Here is a 23,970-nt window from a genome sequence, read left to right as displayed (position 1 = left end):
ATATACTGAAATAAATTAATACTTGAACTAATATTAGATCAATTCCATTATTTATATGAATATTCTATTAACGTTAACATCCATAGTAATTTTGAATAATTTTACTTTTAAAGAGTAGGAATTAGAAAAAAAGTACATTCTACTAATAAAAATATTAGATTGGTATTTAGCTTATATGATAGAGCTATATTTCTTAGTTTTATAATTAAACACTTTTTTGCACCTTATAAGTAGTAAAAAGTAGATACTACTTATTTACTAGCACACGGCCCACTATAAGGTACCGCTGAGTAATTTATCTAAATGAGTAGCGGTAGTATTGAGATGTTAGAATTTGGTAAAGTTCTGCAAAGTTTTGTTACTTAAAATTTAGATTAGATCGCTCATATTACAGTATTGGATATCTATAAATTATGAACTTTTAAGTGGATTCTGGACATTTTTTAATATAAATCTAGAACTAGTCCTAATATTAATTAGAATTAAGGAATTGCATCAATGTTTGATTATTTAAATAGCATAACTGAAAAAATTTTATATTCTGCAGTTAGAAATGCCTTCGATTCTATATTTGTAAATTTTGAAAGAGAGCAATTATCAGCATCACTAACAAGAGGATGTTTTGAAATACGCAGTTTAAATATTAAACGAGAATTATTTGATGGGATACCATTTCCAATAAGGCTATGTGATGCATTAGTTGGGAAAGCAAGGATAGAGATATCTTGGACAAAGTTTTTTTCCGGAGGTTTTTTAACGATAATATTGCAAGATATCTATATAATTTTTAATACAATTGATATTAAGGAATGGGATGTTGAGATATGTGAAAAAAGTTGGTCAAATTTAAAGTCAAAACTTTTACAACAGGATGAGGTATGGATGTTTCTTAAAAGTCAATTTGCATCAAGTTTAATAAGACGAATTGGTTATTACTTTGCATCTAAAGTGCAGATTGAAATTGATAATGTAAATTTGAGAATTGAAGATTATACTAATATACAACCTTTTGCAGTAGGAGCAATAATTAGAAAGATCACTACTCAAGATTGTGATGAGTTTTGGTTTCCAACTAATATAAATAACTCAAAATCTAATACTCGAGGAATATTTAATACTTTTAGGATTTCTAGTAGCTTAAATGAAAATATTAGTATATTAGGAGCCAATAATGAAATGAATGGATCTCAATTAAAATCACTGATTTCTCCAGAACTTAGTTTAAAGAATAAAAGTAGAGAAAAGTTGAATACAGATGATATATTAAGTATAATATTAGAATCTAATGGTTATTTAAAGCAAGAAGAATTTAACTCGCTAAATCAAAGGACATTTTGGAAAAGGTTGAGAGATAACTCTCCATGGAATTGGTATTGGAATAAACAATCAAAAAGTGATTTATTTGAAGATTCTGTTAATGAAAATTTAGATTCTAGAGTTATATATCCATATCCAAATGGAGCTGGGGTTCCAATTTCTATTATAGATAAATGCATATACTTAAAGGAACAAGAAGAAATTAAGTTACTGAGGAATAACCGAATTATTACAAATGATGGTCTTAAAAAAGGAGATTTTTTTTTGAAATCCTTTATATTTAGTGATTTTTCTGTATATATTGACAATATTAATATTGAATTATCTGGAATAGCTTCAAATAGTTGTAGATGGACTTGTTTAGAAAGTCAACCTATGTATACTGACCAGTATAATGTAATTGAACGGCTAACACAACTAAACGCTTTATCAGAAGAAATAAGATTATCAATGAATTATATTATATATCCTTTAACTTTCGAATTAAGATTAAGATTAGTTCCCTCAATATTAAGATATGAGGATCAGAAATTTGTATCTGCTTTAAGTGATAGAGTATATTTGGAATCTAAAGATAAGGAAGATAGTATACTTCCTTTAATTACAGTTTATTTAATAATTGATAGTTTTATACTGAATATACAAGATATTCAACTTCAAAATATATTAAGATTTATAGATTATGGAGTATTTCTTTATGGTGATTTTGTGGCTGGAACCTATCCTAAGGATTATAAAAATATTCCGGATGGTGAGATCAAAGCAATATATAGAAATGCTTGGTTTAACTTTTTAATTGGGGAGATACCTCATGATGATCCAATAAAAAGTGAGATTGAAGAGAAATACAACGTATATGCTTTACTAAAACTTCGTAATGAAGTTTTGAAATGTTTAAGTTTTGTAATCCATCAAACTCTTATGAGGACTCTTTCAAAAAGTCATGACAAATTTGATGAGTCAAATGTTATGAATAATTCGAAGAATATGGAAATTAACACGAGTGAAGAGCTTAAAATAAAAGATAAAGCAATTCAAATTATTTGGAATTCCATTGTTGTAGGACATAATGAATATTATACAAGATCTTTGAATTTTATGGAGAATTCAGTAAATCAGAAAAATAATACATCTCATTATTGCTGTAATATATCTTCACAAGAAGGCTTAAAAAAGGATTATTTGAATCTTAATTCTAATATGATTGATGAGATTGTTAATCAAACAAAATTGATTTTAAATTCAGATACACTTCCTATTTATATATCTTCCCATGACATATACTCAGAATTATTTAGTGAAAATGATTCTTTAGATAATCCAAGCTTCCACACATCTCCTTTTGCTTTTATTGTATCTATTCAAAATTTAGGTATGAATTACTCAGTAAGTAACTATAAATTTTCTTCAGATGAAGATTCATTAAATAATGCCAATCATTCAGGAAGGAATACTCTCAAGCTCTCATGTATGGATACTTATTTACAGTATAAAGCTTATATGAAGTCAGAAAAGTCTAAAATTTCTTTGGCTTTTGAAAATTTATACTTAATTTTTGAAGATAATTTTATAAGTGAATATCCCAACAATTCAATTTGTCTTATTCGATTTGGACCTGAGATTGATATTGATACACCTCATAAGACCTCGAAACAGTTCCATCCTTTATTGCATCGTTACAGTATATATACTGGAACAAGTCTTTGCAATAAAAGGCCTTATACTATTAGTGGTTGCATACTTAAGCATAATAATAAATTGTCAAGTAATGAGTTTGATCAGAGTGATAATTCATTATTTTTTGAAAACCACACTTTGAAATCTCATCACTGTTCAGGTGGTTTATGGTTAGTAATTAAGATGAATAACTCCTATTCTAGAAATACCCCTAAAATTTCATTTAATGGGCAGACATATGGAGATATGTGTGTTTATGCATCTTTTGATATTATTTATCAGTTTATTTTCCCTATTATTAGCCAAATAAATAATCAAAAAAGAAGTTATTATTTTAATAAGGCTAGTAGAAATATTTGGAAAATTGTTAATAAAGGACAAATCTTGGTGAATAAATTCTTGACTATAAATAATGAGGACAATAATAGTCATATATATTTAAATGTACAGTCTTATGCTAAACCACTAATATATATACCTAACTCAGGATATTTTAAAAGAAATGAGAATATAAATTATTACGATACCCCAAATTCTCAGCTTAGTAAATTACATTCGGAATCTAGTTCGATTTGTATAAATTTAGGTAATTTTTTTATTGAAACGAAATATACTGCACAAAATTCTGAATTAAATCAAAACAATTTTAAAAATATTCGGGATCATGAATATATATATATTGACTGTATCACCTGTAAAGTTAACAATTTGGCAATTTATTACGTTCCAGATTTAAGGTTTAAAGATCTTTGCATAGTACATAAGTTTCCTAATATCAAATATAATAAAGATATGAATGAATTTATATCTGATAGTCATGGAAAATTGCGTTATATTCTTTCTCCACAATTCTGGTCTTTTACCTTGGAAAGATATATAAAGATCTTAAATAAGACTTCTAAAAATATCTCAGATTCAGAAATCCAAGTCAATTCAGTGGAATTTAGAACTTTTAAGAGCTCTGAAGATGGAGATAATTATAAAGAGTCTGGGAAGGAGCTTTATAATGAAGATATAAATCACTATGGATATAGTGAAGACTACTTACAAGCTGAGGAATCGAATTTTAACAATATATTAGAATTATCTGAAGATTTAGCTTTAATGTACTTGGTTAGAAACTCAGAATATATTTATCATATTAATTTTTATTTAATTCCAGAAGATAACTCAAATTTAGAATTTTGCTTATTAGATCAAGATATTCACTATATATCCGAAGTAGCTGAGAATTTAATATTTTTCACTAATCAGCTTTATCCTGTTAAAAGTAGAGATACAGAGATCACAATAACCCAAGAGCTATTGGAAAAGACTTTGGAAACACCTTATTTGAGTTTAGAATCTGAAAATTTAAGTCTTGATAATAATAAAAAGGATAATAAAGTTAATTCAGGTGGGGAAATGACAACAAATACAAATGATTTTAATAAGAGCTTGAATTCTAGAGATATGTTTCTACGATGTGATGATATTTTGGATGAAATTAGCGTCACTTCAAATTCACTTATTTATTCTAATATCCATACTAATAGACAAATTGGATTTAAATGTTGCATTCCTAAAATAAATTTTGCTGTAAAAAGCACTGAGGAATATCAAAAAAGATTTCAACATACTGATGATTATCAATTACTCTTTTTACAAATTGAAATTATAAATTCTCAATTTTTTGCTAAATTTAACAATTTAATATATTCCACAATTTATATATTAATAAATTCTATCTGTATATCTGGAGGTATAATTTCAGATCAATATCCTTTGTTTATAAATCCAATAATTTCTCATACTGTTTCTCCACTTTGTAAGATTAACATTTCAACTTATCCAGAAAATAAACTACATAAGAAAGATTCTCAATTTATAAATTCTTTATCAAATACAGGATATCAGACTTTAGAAATACAAAACTCTAAAAATTTAGAAGCCATTTCAACATATAAAAGTACTTATTTTAATGAGAATCAAACATATAGATCCTACTCAGAGACAATTATGAAAGTAGAAATATATAGCCCAAAAATTTTGGTTTTTTGGGAATTATATGGGGCAATTTTAAATTTGGTAATGACTTTGTATATTAGAAGTTTTTCAAAGTTATATAATTACAGTAAACTTAATTTAGATGTTGATACAAAAAGTTCTGGGAATTTGGAAAAAATAGACCATTTAGAGTGTCAAACAGATCTTAAGTATAGTAAATCCATAAACAGTGATGAATTTTCATCTACATTAATATCTAGATTTGATTTAAATTTAAAAGATTTGAAGTTCATAATACCCTGTTCTCTACCAGAACCAGTTAAAATATTTGCATATAATTATTCATCAAGTTCTAAACTTCAAACTACTACTAAACTAGATATTTTGGGTTCTCCATTACTCCATATAAAACTATCTCTTAATTATAAATTTGAAAGTGAATGTTATGACTCTAATAATACCTTAAATAGCAAAGCATACAATAACAATAGTAATATAGAGATATTTAAGATGAGCATTAAATTTGCAAAACCAGTAATACCTTCAGATTTAATGGAACAATTAATTAACATATCTAAAAATTTAAGTCAAATTAAGGGACGTGATGTGAATTTAAATGAAGATAACTTTCCATTATTGGATGATTATGTAGCTATACCAATGATTAAAAGCCTATTTATACATAAATTGGATAACAAATCTTTCGCAAATACTATATATGAAACCTCAAATATTGTAAATTTAAGTTTATGGAGATTCACATTAGAAACTTTGGTTGATATTCCAATAGTTTTGCCATCTTTTAGAGTAAAAGTAAACTTGAAACAATCTTCATACTACTTGGATGGATATACTGAAAATACTACAATGGCTCTATATATCTTCGTTGAATCATTAGATATTAGAATTAATGTAAAATCTTTGATATACTTAACACAGATAGGTAACATGTATTCTAAATACATTTCAAGTAATCTTATTGAAAATACTAAATATGACAATCCTGATATAATTTCAAACTCTGATGGAGCTTTATATAACTCAACAAACTCATTACTACATTTATTCCCCTCATTATATATGCAAATTAAAATGAATCTCAAGAAATTTACAGCTCAGTGGAGAACTGAAAAGATAATTCTTCACTATATCCCAAATACACTAAAATCAATAAAGAATGGTATATACTTAGAAATATTTAGTATACAAGGAGGAATTTATGTCAATGAATCTGCTCCTTCTTTGCAGTTCATTACTAACATATATCCATATTTTAAAGATTTAACAGATATATTAAATAATCAAAATTTTCTTAGTGAATCAATAATCGAAGATTCACCTTTAATTATACCTAATTTTACAGTTGGCAACTTCCCTAGGCTTCCTATTTTACCTAGAGATACAAATACAGTTTGTAGTTTAGTTTTCCAAATAAAAAGATTTTTTATATCTATATTCAATAACCAGTTAATGTATTATAATAACCTTATAGAACCCTTTGACATTTTATTTAAGGTTGTTGGTGACTCTGGTCAGATTAATGAAAAAGCTATAGAAGAAAGAAGTCAAGCAGAAGAATTAAATTCAAAAGAAGCTAATAGAATACTTTTAGAAGATTATGTTACACATTTTAGAGATAAGGACTCTACAAAAACTGAAAATAAACTTGAAAATGAGCTTAGTGAAAATTTATCTTATACTGAAGAAGTTTCTGACGATGAAGTTATACCTGAAAAAACCCTTAACTTGAAAAATATTCATTTAGAACAATATAATACATGTAAACTGAAAAATATACTTTATGAAGATAAACAAAGTGTTCAAGATAATAATAATTCAACTAAGAGAAATAGAACAAACTTTGGAGATACAACAGAATCATTAGAAAATATTTTGACCCATGAATCAAATAGAAATGAGCAATGTAAAGAAATTATTAAATCAAACAACTTTGTCAAGGGTCAGATATGTATTTCATGGATTAATGTTACCATATGCCCTAGCTACATATCCTATGGACTATCTTGCATGGATAATTTTTTTGATTCTTTAAGTATATACTCATCTAAATTAAGTAATTTAAATGACTCAAATAAGACTTTATTAGCTTACTACTTAACAAGAAATAATATAAACAATAATTTATTACAAGATACAACTGAAACTAATATAAGGTACAATACTAATTCAATTTTCACTAATAGTAGTATGCTTAGTTCATCCGAAAGAACATTTTACCCAATTTCAGCAGATATAGAAAGTCAAAATAACTCTCTTTACAGCTTTAAAACAATATTTGGTAGTAATAATATAAGTTCTATTTCTATTTATAATGACACAGGGCAAACAATTGCTCTATTAATCCCATTTTGGACGAACAATGCACTGTTAAAGGGTAAAGGAATTCAAAGTAACTTTTTCAATTCAAACAGCTTTATATCTTCTAAAACTAAAGAAGATGAGGCGAAAGAGGTCAAATTGGCAAATAAACAACATAAGACAAATGTAGAACCTTCTAGTAAGGAAAAAAAACTTGAATTTAATACAATACCAAGTCAATTACCAACATTACCAAACAGTAAAACTTTAAAAAACTCACTTTACAATGAATTTATACATCCTAAAGTACTTTCTGATAAAGCACAAGGTATTAATGTTGTATCATTAAAATTTTCTATGTCAAACTCTCTAAGTACTTTGAACTCAAATAATTCTGTTCTTTCTTATATTTCATTGAAAAAAGAAGATTGCAACGTTCATTATGTGTGGAAGTATATCCAACCATATAAAAAAATATCTGTGGATAGAGGACCAAATGGAGAGTTATATCCAATTATGCTTAGAATTAGATTACTAGATGATGTATTTGACTGCTGTAATATTGTCATGGATAAAATTAACACAGATGTTACATATCTGGATCTTGAGTATGGAGATCCATTTAAGATACCATTGATGATTAAAACATCAATGCTAAATAATCAATCCTTTATGGTGACAATTTCATCTCGTATATTTATATCTAACAATTCTAGTAAATCACTACGCATTCTTGCAGATCCAAGTTTAGTGAAGCAGTATACTGATATGTCTTTCTATACTCCTCCAATCAATTCAGAAACTATCCCTATTCCTAAATTAAGCTCCTTAAAAAACACATTAATATCTGGTATACCAATTGAACAAGATAATCTAAATTATAGTGATAACAGCAATAAGGAACCTAAATCAAATTTCCTTTTTTCATTAATTTCTGAATATATTCCGCAGCTAAACTTAGATACACATGATTTACTAGTGAATAATTGGGATTTTGGAGAATTAACTGTAGATATGTTTACCCTTACTATAGACCCAGGTAAATTTATCTGTCTTCCACTATGGATGTGCATTCCTCTAATTAAAAGATTTAATATTCAAAAAATTGGCAATTATAAGGATAATAATTTGATATATCCACCAGTTAAAGTAATATTAGAATCTTCCTGGACTTATAAAAAGGATGTATATTTTACTTCAAATAATGTAAATTTACGAGTTTCCAAGATTTTCACTAATGAGATTGGAAATAATCCTAAAACTATTACAAATAGTATGCAGGTATCTTCTGTATATCTTTGTTACCTAGATATCTATGAATTAATCTTGCAATATTTGCAGGATATATTACCAACAAATTCATATTATCGTTTACTTTCATCTAAATCACATAACCACAATTTTGCATCTAAGATTTTAGATTTATCTGAACCATCATCAATAAGCGAAGTTACAAACAATGTTTATTCTCAAAGTAATAGTGAAGGGAAACATGAAGCAATAGATGAAGATACTGACCAGAAAACCTCACATATAAGTTCATCTAGAATATATATCAGTTCATCTGTATATGGATTTTCAATACCAGATAATATGGATACAAGTCCTATTATTTTTGTAGTGCGATTTGAACCTCCTTTAACTTTGACAAACAACCTACTATATCCAGTATATATAGACCTCATGAGATCAAAAGCATTTGATACTTTAATACCTATAAATAGGGGAGATATTAATGATATAGCTTCGGAAATTATGCAGCTTAGTGGAATAAAATCCGACATTGTATTAGCAACAAATCAAACTCTTTCATTGGAATCTATTCCTTCTCAATTATCTATATTCTTGTTAGATGTAACTCTAAATAAATTTTATGGGTTTTACATTTCATCACACATTCCGATATCATATTCCTCTTCAGTAAAAAAAATGCATAGTGAAGTTTCAATACCCCTGAAGTTACATGGGGGCTATAAAATATCTCAAGAAAATTCTAATAAAGTAGAGAAGATTCCCCACTCTAGTGCTATTATCATGAATGAATTTTTACCACATTCCACATCTATTAACTTGTTTACAGAATCAAATCCTAATCACTTCATCTCCAACGATTATACACTTCGTCAATGGCCAAATTATATCACCATACCAAATTCAAATAGTTCCGATAATATGGCAGCTTCTAATAATGCCTTAAAGCTTACATATGAGAATAAAAAATTTGACTCTTATACTGGAACAGTAGAAAATGGAGAGTCTATAGCTCCTTGGTTTGGTTATCAATGCTTTTCCTACAATACATGCAAGGTTTCAATGAATTTATATTCTCCTTTATGGATTAACAATAGACAAGGTACTCCAATATATCTGTTACAGAAATCTCACTTGGCTTTTAAATATAGGCTAGGTTTAAATGAATGTCGTATACTTCCATCTCAAAATGGAAAATCTGAAATTGCTTTTGCTTTAACTCCTGAACTAGCAAAACGTTGTAGATCAAACTACTTTCATGTAGAAAGAGCAAATATGGTTGGGTATGTTACTATACCTTCTTCGAATAAAAAAGGTTTAAAAGTCCTCCAAGATACCTTAGATGCAAATTTACTTAAAAACAATCTAAATAATAATGAACCATTTAATAAACTATTTGGTACAGGAACTCCAGGTTTAATTTTGGGATATTCAATTACATCTATTGCAACTGTTAGTTCATACATTACCAGCTTTATGATTAATATTTATGATAGATATACAATTTCAAATTATCATAGTGTACCTGTATGGATCCATCAAATAGGGAAGATGAATCCATGGTTATTAATTCCTCCTCATGTATCGTGGCCTTTTCACCCTGTATTAAACAATAGGGATCATCCACAAATTGAAATATCATTTGTAGATCCAACTTTACTTAGAAAATACAAAAGTGATTTCAAAATGAATCTTTCACAAATACCATATAAAACACTTCCTATAGCAATTAAGGATGTTTATGATGTTCAGTTTCGTCTTATTGATAAAATATGCTTAACAGACTTAAATACATATATTAGATCCCATTCAAATGTAGAAAATGGAAATTTTACAGAATTATCAGATAAATTGTGTTTGAGTCTCTATTCTCAGAATGGAGAATATACTAATAATTCTGCATATCTTCAAAAGAAACAAGATAATAAAACAGAAAATTTCAAAATTTCTGAATATACTGAGCAAAACTTCAATGATAATCTTTCATTTGGGTATTGGAAAAAACCTAATTTATCTTGCTATAGTGGAAAGGTGTGTTCATACATTTTGTCTTCAATCTCGGTATTTTCTGTCCATTCATCTTCTGCTTACCATATCAACCTTTATCCACCACAAACTCCTGACTTCCGTCTTGTTAATGAGACTCCTAACAGGATATATTTTAAGCAGAAAGAAACTAATTATTGGAATACTTTGGAAGCTCATTCCAATATAGACTATGCTTTTCTAGATCCTTTTGGGCATCATTTTTTGGAAATATGTATTGGAATAAAGACTAAACTAACTAAAGCTACACTTAAATTGAAAAAGAAGGTTAAAAAACTTCAAAGTGAAATTTTCAATAGGCATGCAAGTGAAAACATACCTATGAATGAAGATATGAACAGATCAAAATCTAGCAAAGTTTTGCAGAATTTATTACGAAAGACATTTCAAGAAGACTCTACTCAAGCACAAAATTTTTGTAATGAAGCTACCAATGATGACACTATAGTTTGGTATCGTTTCCCAACACCTTTAGATTTAAATAATGTACAATCTCACTCTAAATTATACATTCCTGGTCTTAAAAGTATAATATATGCTGTACTAATAGTTGAAAGTGGAACCAGAGTAATTAATCTATCTCTTGATGGGAGTCTATATAGACGTAGAAAAGCTGAAACAAACCATAATCAATCTTCAATTTATTCTATACAGTCTTTTGGTAAATCAGGACTAAAATATATCGGTTCCAAATTTAGACAAACTATTGGGATAATAGATAAATTTGAGAGCTTAGCTTCTGATTGGAAATCTAATGAGAAATTGGAAATGGATCTCTTGAGTTCCGAAAAATCAACTAATAAATTTCTTTTGGAAGCTCCTTATGAAACAGCACTATCTCAAACAGCATTTTCAGCCAATACAAGAATACATCCATGCACTAATGTGAATGAAAGTCTAATACCTAGTTATAGAAAAGAAAGTGTTTGTTTTGATTTGAGTTTATTTATTGAAGGGTTTGGAGTATCCTTTATTACAATGATGAGTGAGGAAATAGTATATTTAGCTTTCCAAAAAATAGATTCAAGTATTTTCAGATATCCTAGTGATATGGATTATATACACATAACATTTAAAATTTGTGAATTTCAAATGGACAACCATATAGATGGATCATCAGATACAACATTAATTAGAAAGGTAACTCCAGAGGAATTTTTGAGATTAAAAAGTTCATCAAGAGATAATGATAACAGTAAAACAAATATAGAAGAAGGATTAGATTCTCTTCAATATATGATGTCAGTAGGATTTTTAATAATTGGAAATGGATCCAACCGTAAAGAAGATCTTCATTGTATTTATTACAAATTATCTCGAATGTTGGGGAATTCATTCAAAGATAAAGAGTCAAAGCTCTCAACAAGTTATTTCTTAGATATTAGGTGCTGTTTCGTTAGTGATGTGAATTCATCCAATGACTCGTATGGATATAATGGCGTATTAGAAATTCCCTACTTTTATGTTTGGATTTTTCCTTTAAGTATTCATTTGGAGATAGATGCTATGAGGGAAATTGTATTAATTATGGAATCTATTATTAATAGGTTGTTTTCATTTTCTGATCAATCTGAGGAACAATTGAATAATGTTAATAAAACATCGACAGTAGTAGAAAATATGAAGAATTCATCTCGTTATATGTATATTCAAGTCCTCATAGTAAATCCTATTCAAATACTATTCTCTACAAGTAAAAGTACTTGGAATGTATTTACTCTAGATTCAAATAATCCTTTTAACACACATATCCAAAAAGATACATTTTCTGCTGCAAACAAATTTGGGATTGGTTCTATATCAATAAAATCTTCTGCAAATTTAAAAGGTGTTGGTGGAATTCAAAATATCTCATCTTTCAACATATCTCAGCAAGCTGTATCTAGTCCTAATTATTCATCTAATAATGGCACGACATTTATATTAGGTCTAATTCAATTAATTGCTGCTATGCCATTCTCAAATGTTCCAATTGAATTTAAAGGTATTATTAGTGAATCTTTTTTTGTTAACAGTGAAAAGATGTCCATGCAATTTTTTAATATATATAAGCAGCAAGTATTTTCTCATATTGGACGAATCCTTGGATCTATAGACTTACTAGGTAATCCTATAGATATTTATATTTTATTAAAAGAGGGAATTTTAGCTTCTAAAAACCATTTTAAACTTTATAAAGCTGCTTTTGAATTGAAGAAAATTATAGATAGTTCTAAAAATAATGATCATTCAGATATACTTAATGAAACTGAATATGATAAAACGAGAGAATTCTTCTTAAAATCAAGAGCTACATTTATGATCAAATTAATTTTATTTTGTATCAAAGAAATATTCATAGGAATAAATACTTTGTTTGGAACTGGAATTGCAGCAGCATGTCAAGTAATTGTCCGTATAACTGCAACTCTAATTCACTTAATGGAGATAGTATATCTTTTTGACCAGGATGAATTAATGAGTATTTGGTCAGGAACTCCCTTGTATTTGAATAGACATATTGCAAATTATCCAAAAGATTTAATAAATGGAATTTTAACAGGTTTAAAAAGAAGTATTATTATCATCTTAGGAACCTTTATCAATTTATGGCTTTTACCAGCTAAAATGTATCATAATTCTGGATTACTAGGGTTTATTTTTGGTATTTTTCTTGCATTAATACGTATCTTACCTGCTGGATTTGCCGTATTTTTATCTATAATCTATGGAATAACCTCTGGGACTGTTCAGAGTCTCAGAACAAAAACGCTTGTTCATCATATACGTCCTTTAAGAGTAATATCAAAAAATAAACCAATTCAGCCATATTTCATCCCTAAAAATATTTCATCTATCACACTTAAATCTGCAGGATTAATTAGTGACTTAAGGTATGTAGATGTTATTACATACTTTTCTACTACAAATACACTTAAGGAAAAAGAAACAATGACTTTTGAAAATTTATTTGGTCAAAATAATGCAACTAAACAATTTTTATTATATAAAATCTTGAGAAATGAAAGTGAAGTTGGTATAAATATTTCTAATGGGTTAATTGTTATGGCCAAGGCAATTGCTTTATTTAAGGATGGAGATATGGTTTGGACAATTCCTATATCTCAAATAGATACTGTTACAGTCATACATATAATTAAATGTAAATCAAGGCAAGATGATTCTTATTTTCAAATAAGAAAAAGATCTATCTTTAGTAGAAGTTATTTTTCTTATTTTAATCGAATTTCTGGAGATCCAGATTCTATCTGCACTTCTCAAGACAAAAACGACTCTTTTAGCGAAAAATCAGTAACAAACCCACATGTTATAACTCAATTAGATTCTACTATAAATGGAATACTTACAGGGATTTATGAATTTGAAATACAATTAAAACAATCTTCTAATCACGACCATATGTTATATTCTTCTAAAAAAGTTACTCGCAGACTATTAATTCCTATTCCATCCACTATACTGGAAACTCGCAAGTTACATAATATACATATTAATGTAAAATCTTCAGAGATAATGGAAGATACAAGAAATAAATTTAAATTAAATCTTAATACTCATAGTATTACAGAAAAGACTTCTTTAAATTCATTACATCTTGCTAGCACAAGATATTATCCAGAAAAACTCTCATTCCGTATTGAAGGAGAAAATAGAGCATTAAGCTTATTTTCTCTATTAACAAGCTTGATCAATCCTAACTAATTAGAATTTTAAACTTTGTATTATTATTTTGCATGCATGTATAAAAGGGGTATCTACTTAGCGCTACATTAAACTTAGACAATCTTGAGTTGTAATTTTAATATTTTAGTATCTAAACTTAATAGTATATAAAGATATCATTAAAATTTATTGAGATAACTCTAATTTACTGGATACTTTTTTTATTATACACTAGTGTAAAGTATAACTGCTTATATTTATGGGATACTTGAAAGAATTTTATTCAAATCTATTGAATAAAATAGAAACAGATTCTGAACTTCTTTATAATATTGTTATTGGTAATACAAGTGCTGACTTGGTATGTTTTTTAACTTTAATTAGTCTAGTACACTTTATATTGAAGTTTCAAACAAGTGGAACTAGTTTTTATGAAACCCAAGAAATTGCAAAACTGAATAAATTTTTATTTAAATTAGGATTCTATATGTAGTTCTATAGCATATGCCATATATTTATCAGTAACTAACTCTCCATCTGATCCTAACAAGAAATTTCCTGAAAAAAAGTCAATTCATATTCCAGTAGTAAATTGTTCAAGACGTGAGTTAGAACTGAAAATTCCATTCAAGTTATGGACCAGTTTCTTTCCTGAAAAAATTGGTAATGAAGAATTACAACTAATTTGCATAGATGACTATATAATAAGCAAAATATTATCAAAAATCAATGATAAAAGTGATGAAAGTGTCTTTATTAGCCTTGTAGACCATAACATTCTTGATATAAAACAAATAGAGTAAGTTTAAGTATATATATTAGTTTATTGGATTTATTTCAATTATTTAAATTTACTAAAAGTTTGAGTTTTATCTTAAACTATGACTAGTTTCTATTTTGAAGATTAGGGAAATAGAAGTGTAAACTTTTTATACTTTATTTTTTAATTTAAATTATGCAAAGTATAAAACATAAAACATAATAAAAATAATTAATTTCATTTTGATAACTTTTAGATGGAAATCGAAAGTTAGAAGAATTATTGATCACCATCAAGATAACAACGAAACTCAAGCAGTTGAAAGGATATCTCCTGGACCACTTGTTGGAAGTTGTTCAAGCTTAGTTACTCAACTTGTAAGTGAAGTAATCAAATTGATAATTTTTTCAATATTTAATTTTCATGATTTTAAAAAATTTTAAACTTTTAAGTGGTCAAATCTACAGAACTTTGAAATTGATACAAGTGTTGCTTTGCTACTACTTGGACCAATAATAAAAGGTAAGTTATTTAAACTACAAAAAAGAAAAAAAAAAGAAATTGAAACATTTCTCATTTTATTTTTTTCCATTAATTTATGTATAAATAATTTGTTTAAAAGATACTAGATGTATATCTAAAGATTTGTATAATAAACGTTGGAATAAAATAGATGAGGAGTCCTTTAACTTTTTAATTAAAAAGTTGCATTTAAACTATCAGGACTGTTTAAAATATCTAGAACTTTTATATTCAGAATCCAATAATTCCAAATTAATATTAAGTCTAGATATTAGTGATATTTTGACTATGGATTACAAATGCTTTTCATATTACACAAGTTCATATGATATTATGGTAAGTTAATATATTTATTAATATTATCTTGTATAAATGAACTTTATCAAAATTTAGGTTGGGTATTCTAGTTTTGAAATAAAACTAGTAGATATTATTGATCACTTTGGGTATCAGCAATTTTTAACTAAATGTGTAAGTTTACTATTATATTCGATTAAGCTGTAATTACATCCATATATATTGACCAAAACTGACTTTTAGGAGAATTTCATCAAAAATCAAGGCTTAAGTTTAATTATTTTATTAAGTACTTTTACAAATTCCTTAAATATTGAAAAGAATCTAGTTGTCATAACAGAAAATAAAAGTGTAATCCACAAGTTAGATAATCATATCACGCAGGACTCAATAACTCAAGCAATATTTCTACTTAAAATGACAAATAAAAGTGGATATGAAATGCGACTTTATAAATTACAAAATAAATATTGTACTAGAAAGCTTCTCGAACCTTTTTTTCGAGAGATATTAAGTAAATAAATTAGGAATTTTCGATAAGCTCTGGTTGATCAAATACTCTGCATATAAATTTGCATAGTCCTTGATAGTTTTCTGTAATTCATCATTAGTACCATAGTTTAATGAATATTCATTTTCAATATTCGATATATCTCCATGTGATACCTCATGATCATATATCAAATTTTGATATTCACTTGTTTCTTTTTTGCTCTTGGAGATAGAACTTTCCGAAGAACTTCTAGACACATTCCTTTTGTCTTTTATTCCACTTACTTTTTTACTCTTCTTGTTTCCATGTAAGCTATTATTAGACAAAGATATATTTTCTTTTGTAGATTTACTATTATCTTCATTTGTTTCTGTAATATTTTGTTCTATACAATAATTCTCATATTTTTCATATTCACAATTTTTTAGAGCTTCTTCTTTTAATGGATTTAAAATTATTGCATCTTTATCACCACTATTGCATATTAATTTATTAGGATTTATAACAAATATTATTGATTTTGGAAGTTTAAGTTTCTGCTTATTAAATGGATTAAGCATATCTACTGATATCTTTAGCTGTCTAGATAAAGTCCAGTATGCATAACCACTACTTTTTCTTGAGTTATCTAAATTTGTCCATTTATTATAGTCTGTTTCATAAAAATCACTTATATCAGATTCTTCATTTCGCCATTGGTAAACTTGTTTTTCAAACTCCATAATTGAAGCTGAGGTGCATTCAATACTAGTATTTATTACATTTATCAGTTGTTCAATCTGATTATTTAAATTTTCTATATTATCTTTACGTTCATTTACTAAATCCTTAAGTATCTCCTCAATTGATTTAATAGCTATATCTTTTAAGTATGTAAAATCTCGATGCATTTGAACTTTGGAGTCATTTAGTGCCTTTTTCCAATTTAATAATCTATCCCTCATACATTGGAAATCAGATAATGAGTCTTGATACATTTTAGTTGCAGCTAAAAAAATACCGGAAGTTTGTCTATCATTTTTTATATTATAATCTTTATGTTCCATTTTTATATTTTACTTTTAAATATCTGGTCAAACTTAAACTTAGAAGTACTTTTATGCATTTTGTGTGGGAGTAATTATGGCCCGCCCATCACGTCTTGGGAAGTACAAGGTTTCTTTTTGCAATATATGCATGCAAAAATGTAGCGCCAAAAAAATAATTTTGGATAATCTAAAGTTTCATAGAATATTTATCATGTAATATAGCCACTTTCTATAACTAATATAAACATAACAAAGTTAAATAAACCAAACAATTATCAGTAATATATTGGAAAAGTAAAAGTACATTCATATACAATAATGTATACGTTTTTTTTTTTTATCTATGGGTCTAATTGATTTGAAAGACCTAAATTAACTTGTTTACATAATGTAATCCAATCTCTATCAGAATTTTCAGAACTGAACTTCTCAATTGTATCATATAATTGTTCTAATTCTTCGTGAAGTTCTTCCAATTCTTCTTGTTGGCGATCACATTGATCTTCCATATTTTTTATAACCTTCTGAAAGGCCCGAATCTCACGATCATGATTTTGTATATCAATATCTAATCTAAATGTGAGAAGTGCAAAAAAACCTATATAAGGCTCAGGAGCACGGCGACCATATGAACTCAAAGGTCTTATTGTCTCTCTAATTGAAATTAAATCATCCTTATCAGCTGTATATGGATCTGGAAATTTTTGTAGTCTCTCAATTAATTGATTAACTTGTTCTCTCTTTAGAAATTGATCATTATTATTTATGTTAACACTAACTAAATTTTTAGATATATCTGTATCTGAAATATTGCTCTCAATTTTATTATTTGTTGATTTTGATGTTAGTAACTCTCTTCCAGAAATTACACCTAACCCAAGCCTTGTTAGTTCTTTCTCAATTTCACTAATATAAGAATTCTCTTGAGCAAAAATTAAGGATTGTCTATCTTCCTCCATATTTATGCTATGATCAGTAGTTGTTATTAATGTTTTTATTCGATGATATATTCTAACCATTTGTTGTAATTCACCCAATAAAGATTGTTCCCGTTCCATTAGTCTTTTCCATTCTTTATATAAAATAAAAAAAAATTGTAAAGTTCCATATTGAAGTACTGGATAACTATCAATTGATTTATCTAAGCCCAAATTTTGTATATTAATTTCATTAGTTATTGTATTAAATAATTTAAATATATGATCAGTTTTAGACAGTTCAATAGTTGAAACTTCATCCTCATACACTATTTCCTCCTCAATCCATAATTTTAACCTAAGAAAAGATATTTGAATATCTTTCATATAACCATATTCTTTATATTCAATATTGCCTATTTTCAAATCAACATCTTTTTTATCAGATGTTAGAGCTAATTTAGCACTTCTTGGTGTTATAGAAATTTCATTACGATCAAGTAAAGTTCCTTTAGATATTGTTCTAGCACTTAATGAACCTTGGAATTTTGGAGCTAATGAATAAGATGATATAACCAAAATTTGTTTATTTATACATTCTAACAATATTCTCAAAGATTGAGAATACGAAAAATCTTCTTGGTTAGATCTAATCTTGTTTAAAATATCCTGAATACAAAATTTGAGAGGATTAAAAATCAAACGAATCTTTGCAGCAATTGGACCTAAAAAACCAGTATTATTATTGTTACTATATAATTTTATTTTATTATTCTTTATTATATTCATATCTTCTATATTTATATTATCAAAAATTTCCTCTTCACAAGATTTATGGTTTTCGTAAGTAGAAATTCCATTTTTTAGCATTTGATCTTCTTCATGAATAACAAATTGTTGAAATAATTGCATCCTGCATATAAAAGGGACTAATCTACGGATTTCTATAGGAATTAGCCATTCAGAATTATTACTGAAAGAAATACTTTTTTGTGTATCACCAAGTTTTTCTGGAGTATCATTAAACAAAACATGCTTATTAAAAGATATAGAATCACTATCTTTTGGATGAATTTCAAGAGATTGTGATGAAGAAAATAATCCAGCCATTAATTCATCTTGTAATGTAACTACTTCAGATCTTGGATTACTACATAAATCATCGTCTCGTGTATTTACTGCCTCTCTTCCTGTCCATATTTCAAAATCATGATTTTCTTCTAATTTACTAATCCTTTGTTTATATACTTCTAATAAATCTTTCAGTTCTATTACCATATTATTTGCATTTGATAACTCTTCCTTTAAAGTGGATATCTTATTCTCATTATTTAATATGATCTCTTTATCAGCCAATGATTTCTTCTCAAGTGTTTCTTTTTCATTGTTTACACTCTTTAATCTTTCTTTTAGTGCAGCTATTAAATGTTTCTGAGTTTCAGATTCATCGACTTTATGCTTTAAATCTTTTAAAGATTGTTCGGATATAACAACTAAGGTATCATTTAACTGGTGTGTTATAATTTCATCTCTACTAATAACATTTGAAATATCAGATAAACTACTAGCTCTATGAGCCATTCTACGATTATCTTTAGTATCATCGGGAAATTCGCATCTGCAGAAGTACAATAAATTATAAGGAAATTGAATCAGTAAGATTCCATTTTTTTTTATTAAACTCACAAGTCATCTGAAAGTCCTAAAATATCTGTATCTCTATTATTCCATGCAGATTTAGATCTATAAAATTGAACCATCTGCCTTTAACCTCTAGTATTTCTTTAATTTAAAAATTTCTATATTCCATCTGCACAAATCATTAGTTGAATATGGCGCCAAGTACCACCTTAATAATGGCTTTATAGATCCTCAATAATAGTTTTTTTTTCTTTTTTTTAGAAAAAAAATTAGTTACTAAAATTATATTTAATACATGTCATTATAGTATACTAAATAAAAACAGAAAATTATGATTCGTCAGAACTGGTAAATACCTTCAATGGAGGTATTACTTTCTAAAATACCTAATTTATCACAATACAAAAAAAGAAGTTATTTAATATGTGGACTAAAAAAAATTATATATCTAATGTTGTAATTTGGTTAATTCTCCATCAAAAAAAGAGATATAACTTTAATTGGAATTTTCGTGGCATTCTCATTGAGTAGACACAATGTAACCCGCCACCAGTATATGGCAAGTATGATAACTTGCTACTTTTAAGTGTGGAGAATATTTTTAACCGTATTATTAATAGTGTGGTATATTAGTTATTATGGTTTATAAATTAACTATAGTTCTTTCAAATATCAGCTTGTGATTTAATAAATATTTGAAAGACTAACCACTTGAGTAACTATAGAACAGCAATGGCCTGTCCAAGATTACTAAGTGACAGTGATTTATGTAGATTCCGCACCAAATCATGTCGTAGATCAAAACAGCTTGGTTGTGACTTTGGTATTACTCGCTGTCAATACTCACATAACGTTTATTGGCCAAGAAGATGTCCATTTTATCTATCTAATGCCAATACAATTCGTTATATTCCAGTACTATGTCCAGATATTACAATAAAAGATGATGAAAGCTCAATATCACGTTGTACAAGGGGTGGAGGTTGTCCATTTGCTCATTCATATGAGGAAATAAATTATCATCCATTAATGTATAAGACAAGAATATGTGAACAATTTCAAAGAGGAGATTGTACAACATATTACTGTCACTTAATACATGGTTTAGCAGAAAGAAGAGAGACAAAAATTTATATATTGCCATATACACAAAATATTGATGTTCCAGATTATCCAGGAGTAATTATAGCAAGTAAGATTGATAAACAGCAATCTGGAAAAAGTAGTATTTCTATGTTCCTATCTAAAGATAATATTGATAATCATAAATCTTTCAATAGAAAATGGAGTGAACGAATACTTGATGAGGATAGTAAAGGGCAGTGTGAATTTCTGAATGAAAAGGAAAATATTAGTTGTGAAGATAAGGACTCGAATTTAATAAATGTTATTAGAGCTTTGGTTATGGATGATGATAAGGGTAATGGATCTATTAATACTGAACAATTATTATCTAAGGATTTGGATAATACAAAAACATCAAGATTAGGTTACAACTCTGATAGTAAATTTAGGGATAGTGAGAATTTTTCATCCAAAGTTCCTAATCAATATTTTAATGATGAGAATAATAATAGTAGTAATTTTTTTACTAGAAGATAATAACTTTTTTTTTGAAATAAAATGAATTAATTTATAGATATATCAATTATAGTTATATTATTTGGGAATAATAGATAAATTGTTGAAGTTTAAGGTGTAAGAATTCAATATGAATGAATAAATTTGGAGTTTTAGACTACATCTTATTTGTGCTGATATTAGAGTTTATTTTTTCTTCTTTTTAAAGGTTGTTTTATTTATAATATTTGGACTATTCCATAGAAATTATAGTGTTATATGTATATATATTTGTATTTGCTATTTAATATTATTGATTGCAATTTTAGGGTATATTTAAATATACTTTTTTTTTAATAATAATATTATCTTCTTTATTTTATTTAATTATTACTCATTACTATATATGTAATAGATCATTTTAATATATTACTAATTATACCTATAAATTTCGACTCATTAATTATATGCAGTAAGCAGAATATTTGAATTAAATCCCAAGAAAAAGTTGAGATAAAGTATGTATTATTTCCCTATTAGCTTCAGAGTATTACCTTAAAATATTAAGTAAATACATTTTGTTTTAAATAAGAATAATTTTTCTATACTCTTCCTTTTTTAAGAGAAATGTGTAAATTAACATATGTAATAATATAAAAGTTTTATAATATTCTTAATAATAATAGATTTTCAATATATAAATTCCATTTAGATTTACTCAAGATGCCATTTAAGTTTTTGAATATTCCCTAAAATAATATAGTGAGAAGGAAATTCACCTTGTTCAGAAAGACCAGGACACCAAACCTCGATTGAAGCAAGTGGAGTATTATTATTGCTTAGATATTGAACTGATATATCATCACTTAAAGGCTCTTCATGAACAGCTCGAATATGAATTATACCAGCTAAACTACTAATTGCAACGTTAGATGAATTTTTCGAATTACTAATTCCAGCAATAGCATTGATAAGACTTTTTAAAGGTTTATTAAATGGTACTACTTGAGTAGTATTTGCGATCATTGATACATCCTGATCAGCTGGTAAAGCAGAAGCAGGTAATGAAGTTATTTGTAGCTCAACAAGATGGCACCAAGTACTAGTTAGAATAGATCCAGGAAGGATTGAAGAAGTACCATCATCTTTCATTGGTACTACTTTTAATGTTATTGTATGAGGTCTTAGTGGATATTCTGGAGATCCAAAAAAATAAGATTTTAGACATTCTCGACGAATTTCAGCTAGTCTTTGTGAAGTAATACTAATTACACCATCAGATTTCGAGACTCCAACTACTGACACCTTAGGTAAAGATGTTAATACATCTTGATTGTTTAAAGTTTCACTTTCTTCATTTTTAGATTTTAGTTGTTTTTCTAGATCTTCATAATTTACAGGTTCTTTATAATCATATTTATCTGCAAGATAATGTTGAGTACTTGGATCATCCATTACAATAACTACATCAATATTAAAGATTGAAATAAGTTCTTCCAGTAATTCAGTTGAAGGTTGATATGGAGCATTAACTATAAAACCAGAGATGATACTATTAGTACCTGAACTATTTTGATTTCTTAAAAAAATAGCACCACTTAGTAGATGGCACAAATATAAATACAATTGAATATCATCAGTAACATTTAGATGACCAAAAAAAAATGCAAGGGAATCTTTAAGCTCTTTTCTATGAGGGAAAAATTCATCTACAATTGATGCTCCTATAATACCTGCTGGAAATTGCATATTAGGCTTATCTGTAGATCCTCGGGGATCTAATTCCACATACATATGTACATACCCTCTTCTAGCAGCATAATTACACAAAATTTGGCATAATGTAGATTTTCCTGAATTAGATGAACCAGTTATTAAAACCCTAGGGCCATATGTATTATGAAGTTTTGCATATTCTCTACGACTATCTAAAACCTGTATAACCTCCAGATAATCCTTCATACTTTTATTTATACCTTGATATTCTTGCTGTACCAGACCCTTTATTTGTATTATACATCCATGCCATGTATATATAGCTAATCTCGAAGAAGGAGCTATATTCATTTCTACATCAGGAGGTAGTTCAGCACCAAAGATCTCAGCAGAACTCATTATTGCTCCATCGTTAGTAGAAGATAGTGCAGGGGAGTATAGACGAATTGAGCATGGTTGATTAGAGTGAGCTATGATACGAAGCTCATTTCCAGCTTCTATCTTGTAAGCCCTTACTTGTGACTTTGAAATAGCATTAGAATCTAGCATTTAATTCATTTATTTAAACCAAAAAAAGAGAATTACAGCTAAGTTTTGTTATCTTCTATTCTTAGCTGAATAGTGTCTCAGTGTTCTCAGGACACAATATTTTGACGCGCCATTAGCCTTTAGCTTTAATCAAAGTTACAATTTTCTAATTAACCTCTGTTGTACCTTTGTCGCTTTCTTACTGGAAAATTGGAAGGATATGAATGGCTCTGTCTCAAAATAAGATAA

The 23,970-nt window shown here is 27.4% G+C and overlaps 6 protein-coding genes across 6 annotated transcripts, besides 12 other annotated features; 3 read left to right on the top strand and 3 right to left on the bottom strand.

Moving 5' to 3' along the window:
- Positions 1–498: 498 nt before the first annotated feature.
- On the top strand, positions 499–14,298 carry CMU_038980 (uncharacterized protein; the record flags this gene model as incomplete). The annotated part of the gene is made up of 1 exon (XM_002139144.1): positions 499–14,298. One exon carries the CDS (start codon positions 499–501, stop codon positions 14,296–14,298), a length of 13,800 nt encoding a protein of 4,599 aa, XP_002139180.1.
- Positions 4,121–4,152: a sequence feature (AT_rich).
- Positions 14,299–14,518: 220 nt separating the features above from the next.
- On the top strand, positions 14,519–16,045 carry CMU_038970 (DHH family protein; the record flags this gene model as incomplete). Its single annotated transcript, XM_002139143.1, has 6 exons — positions 14,519–14,620; positions 14,739–15,058; positions 15,276–15,396; positions 15,472–15,541; positions 15,642–15,877; positions 15,935–16,045. 6 exons carry the CDS (start codon positions 14,519–14,521, stop codon positions 16,043–16,045), a joined length of 960 nt encoding a protein of 319 aa, XP_002139179.1.
- Positions 14,717–14,737: a sequence feature (AT_rich).
- Positions 15,186–15,257: a sequence feature (AT_rich).
- Positions 15,418–15,463: a sequence feature (AT_rich).
- Positions 15,883–15,904: a sequence feature (AT_rich).
- Positions 16,046–16,348: 303 nt separating the features above from the next.
- CMU_038960 (uncharacterized protein) lies at positions 16,349–17,377 on the bottom strand (the record flags this gene model as incomplete). Its single annotated transcript, XM_002139142.1, has 1 exon — positions 16,349–17,377. The coding sequence occupies one exon, from the start codon at positions 17,375–17,377 to the stop codon at positions 16,349–16,351; it is 1,029 nt and encodes a 342-aa protein (XP_002139178.1).
- Positions 17,378–17,700: 323 nt separating this feature from the next.
- Positions 17,701–20,036, bottom strand: CMU_038950 (uncharacterized protein; the record flags this gene model as incomplete). The annotated part of the gene is made up of 2 exons (XM_002139141.1): positions 17,701–19,894; positions 19,963–20,036. 2 exons carry the CDS (start codon positions 20,034–20,036, stop codon positions 17,701–17,703), a joined length of 2,268 nt encoding a protein of 755 aa, XP_002139177.1.
- Positions 18,433–18,455: a sequence feature (AT_rich).
- Positions 18,509–18,560: a sequence feature (AT_rich).
- Positions 19,014–19,094: a sequence feature (AT_rich).
- Positions 20,037–20,150: 114 nt separating the features above from the next.
- Positions 20,151–20,211: a sequence feature (AT_rich).
- A 438-nt stretch (positions 20,212–20,649) lies between these two features.
- On the top strand, positions 20,650–21,519 carry CMU_038940 (zinc finger, CCCH type domain-containing protein; the record flags this gene model as incomplete). Its single annotated transcript, XM_002139140.1, has 1 exon — positions 20,650–21,519. One exon carries the CDS (start codon positions 20,650–20,652, stop codon positions 21,517–21,519), a length of 870 nt encoding a protein of 289 aa, XP_002139176.1.
- Positions 21,516–21,582: a sequence feature (AT_rich).
- A 226-nt stretch (positions 21,583–21,808) lies between these two features.
- Positions 21,809–21,870: a sequence feature (AT_rich).
- A 253-nt stretch (positions 21,871–22,123) lies between these two features.
- Positions 22,124–22,181: a sequence feature (AT_rich).
- A 10-nt stretch (positions 22,182–22,191) lies between these two features.
- Positions 22,192–23,742, bottom strand: CMU_038930 (uncharacterized protein; the record flags this gene model as incomplete). The annotated part of the gene is made up of 1 exon (XM_002139139.1): positions 22,192–23,742. The coding sequence occupies one exon, from the start codon at positions 23,740–23,742 to the stop codon at positions 22,192–22,194; it is 1,551 nt and encodes a 516-aa protein (XP_002139175.1).
- Between the last annotated feature and the right edge of the window lie 228 nt (positions 23,743–23,970).

The sequence above is a fragment of the Cryptosporidium muris genome, genomic scaffold (genome assembly GCF_000006515.1).
Source record: "Cryptosporidium muris RN66 scf_1106632373453 genomic scaffold, whole genome shotgun sequence".
NCBI lineage: Eukaryota > Apicomplexa > Conoidasida > Eucoccidiorida > Cryptosporidiidae > Cryptosporidium > Cryptosporidium muris.
The sequence above is the reverse complement of the archived record's forward strand: the minus strand, read 5'-3'. Positions and strand labels throughout refer to the sequence as shown.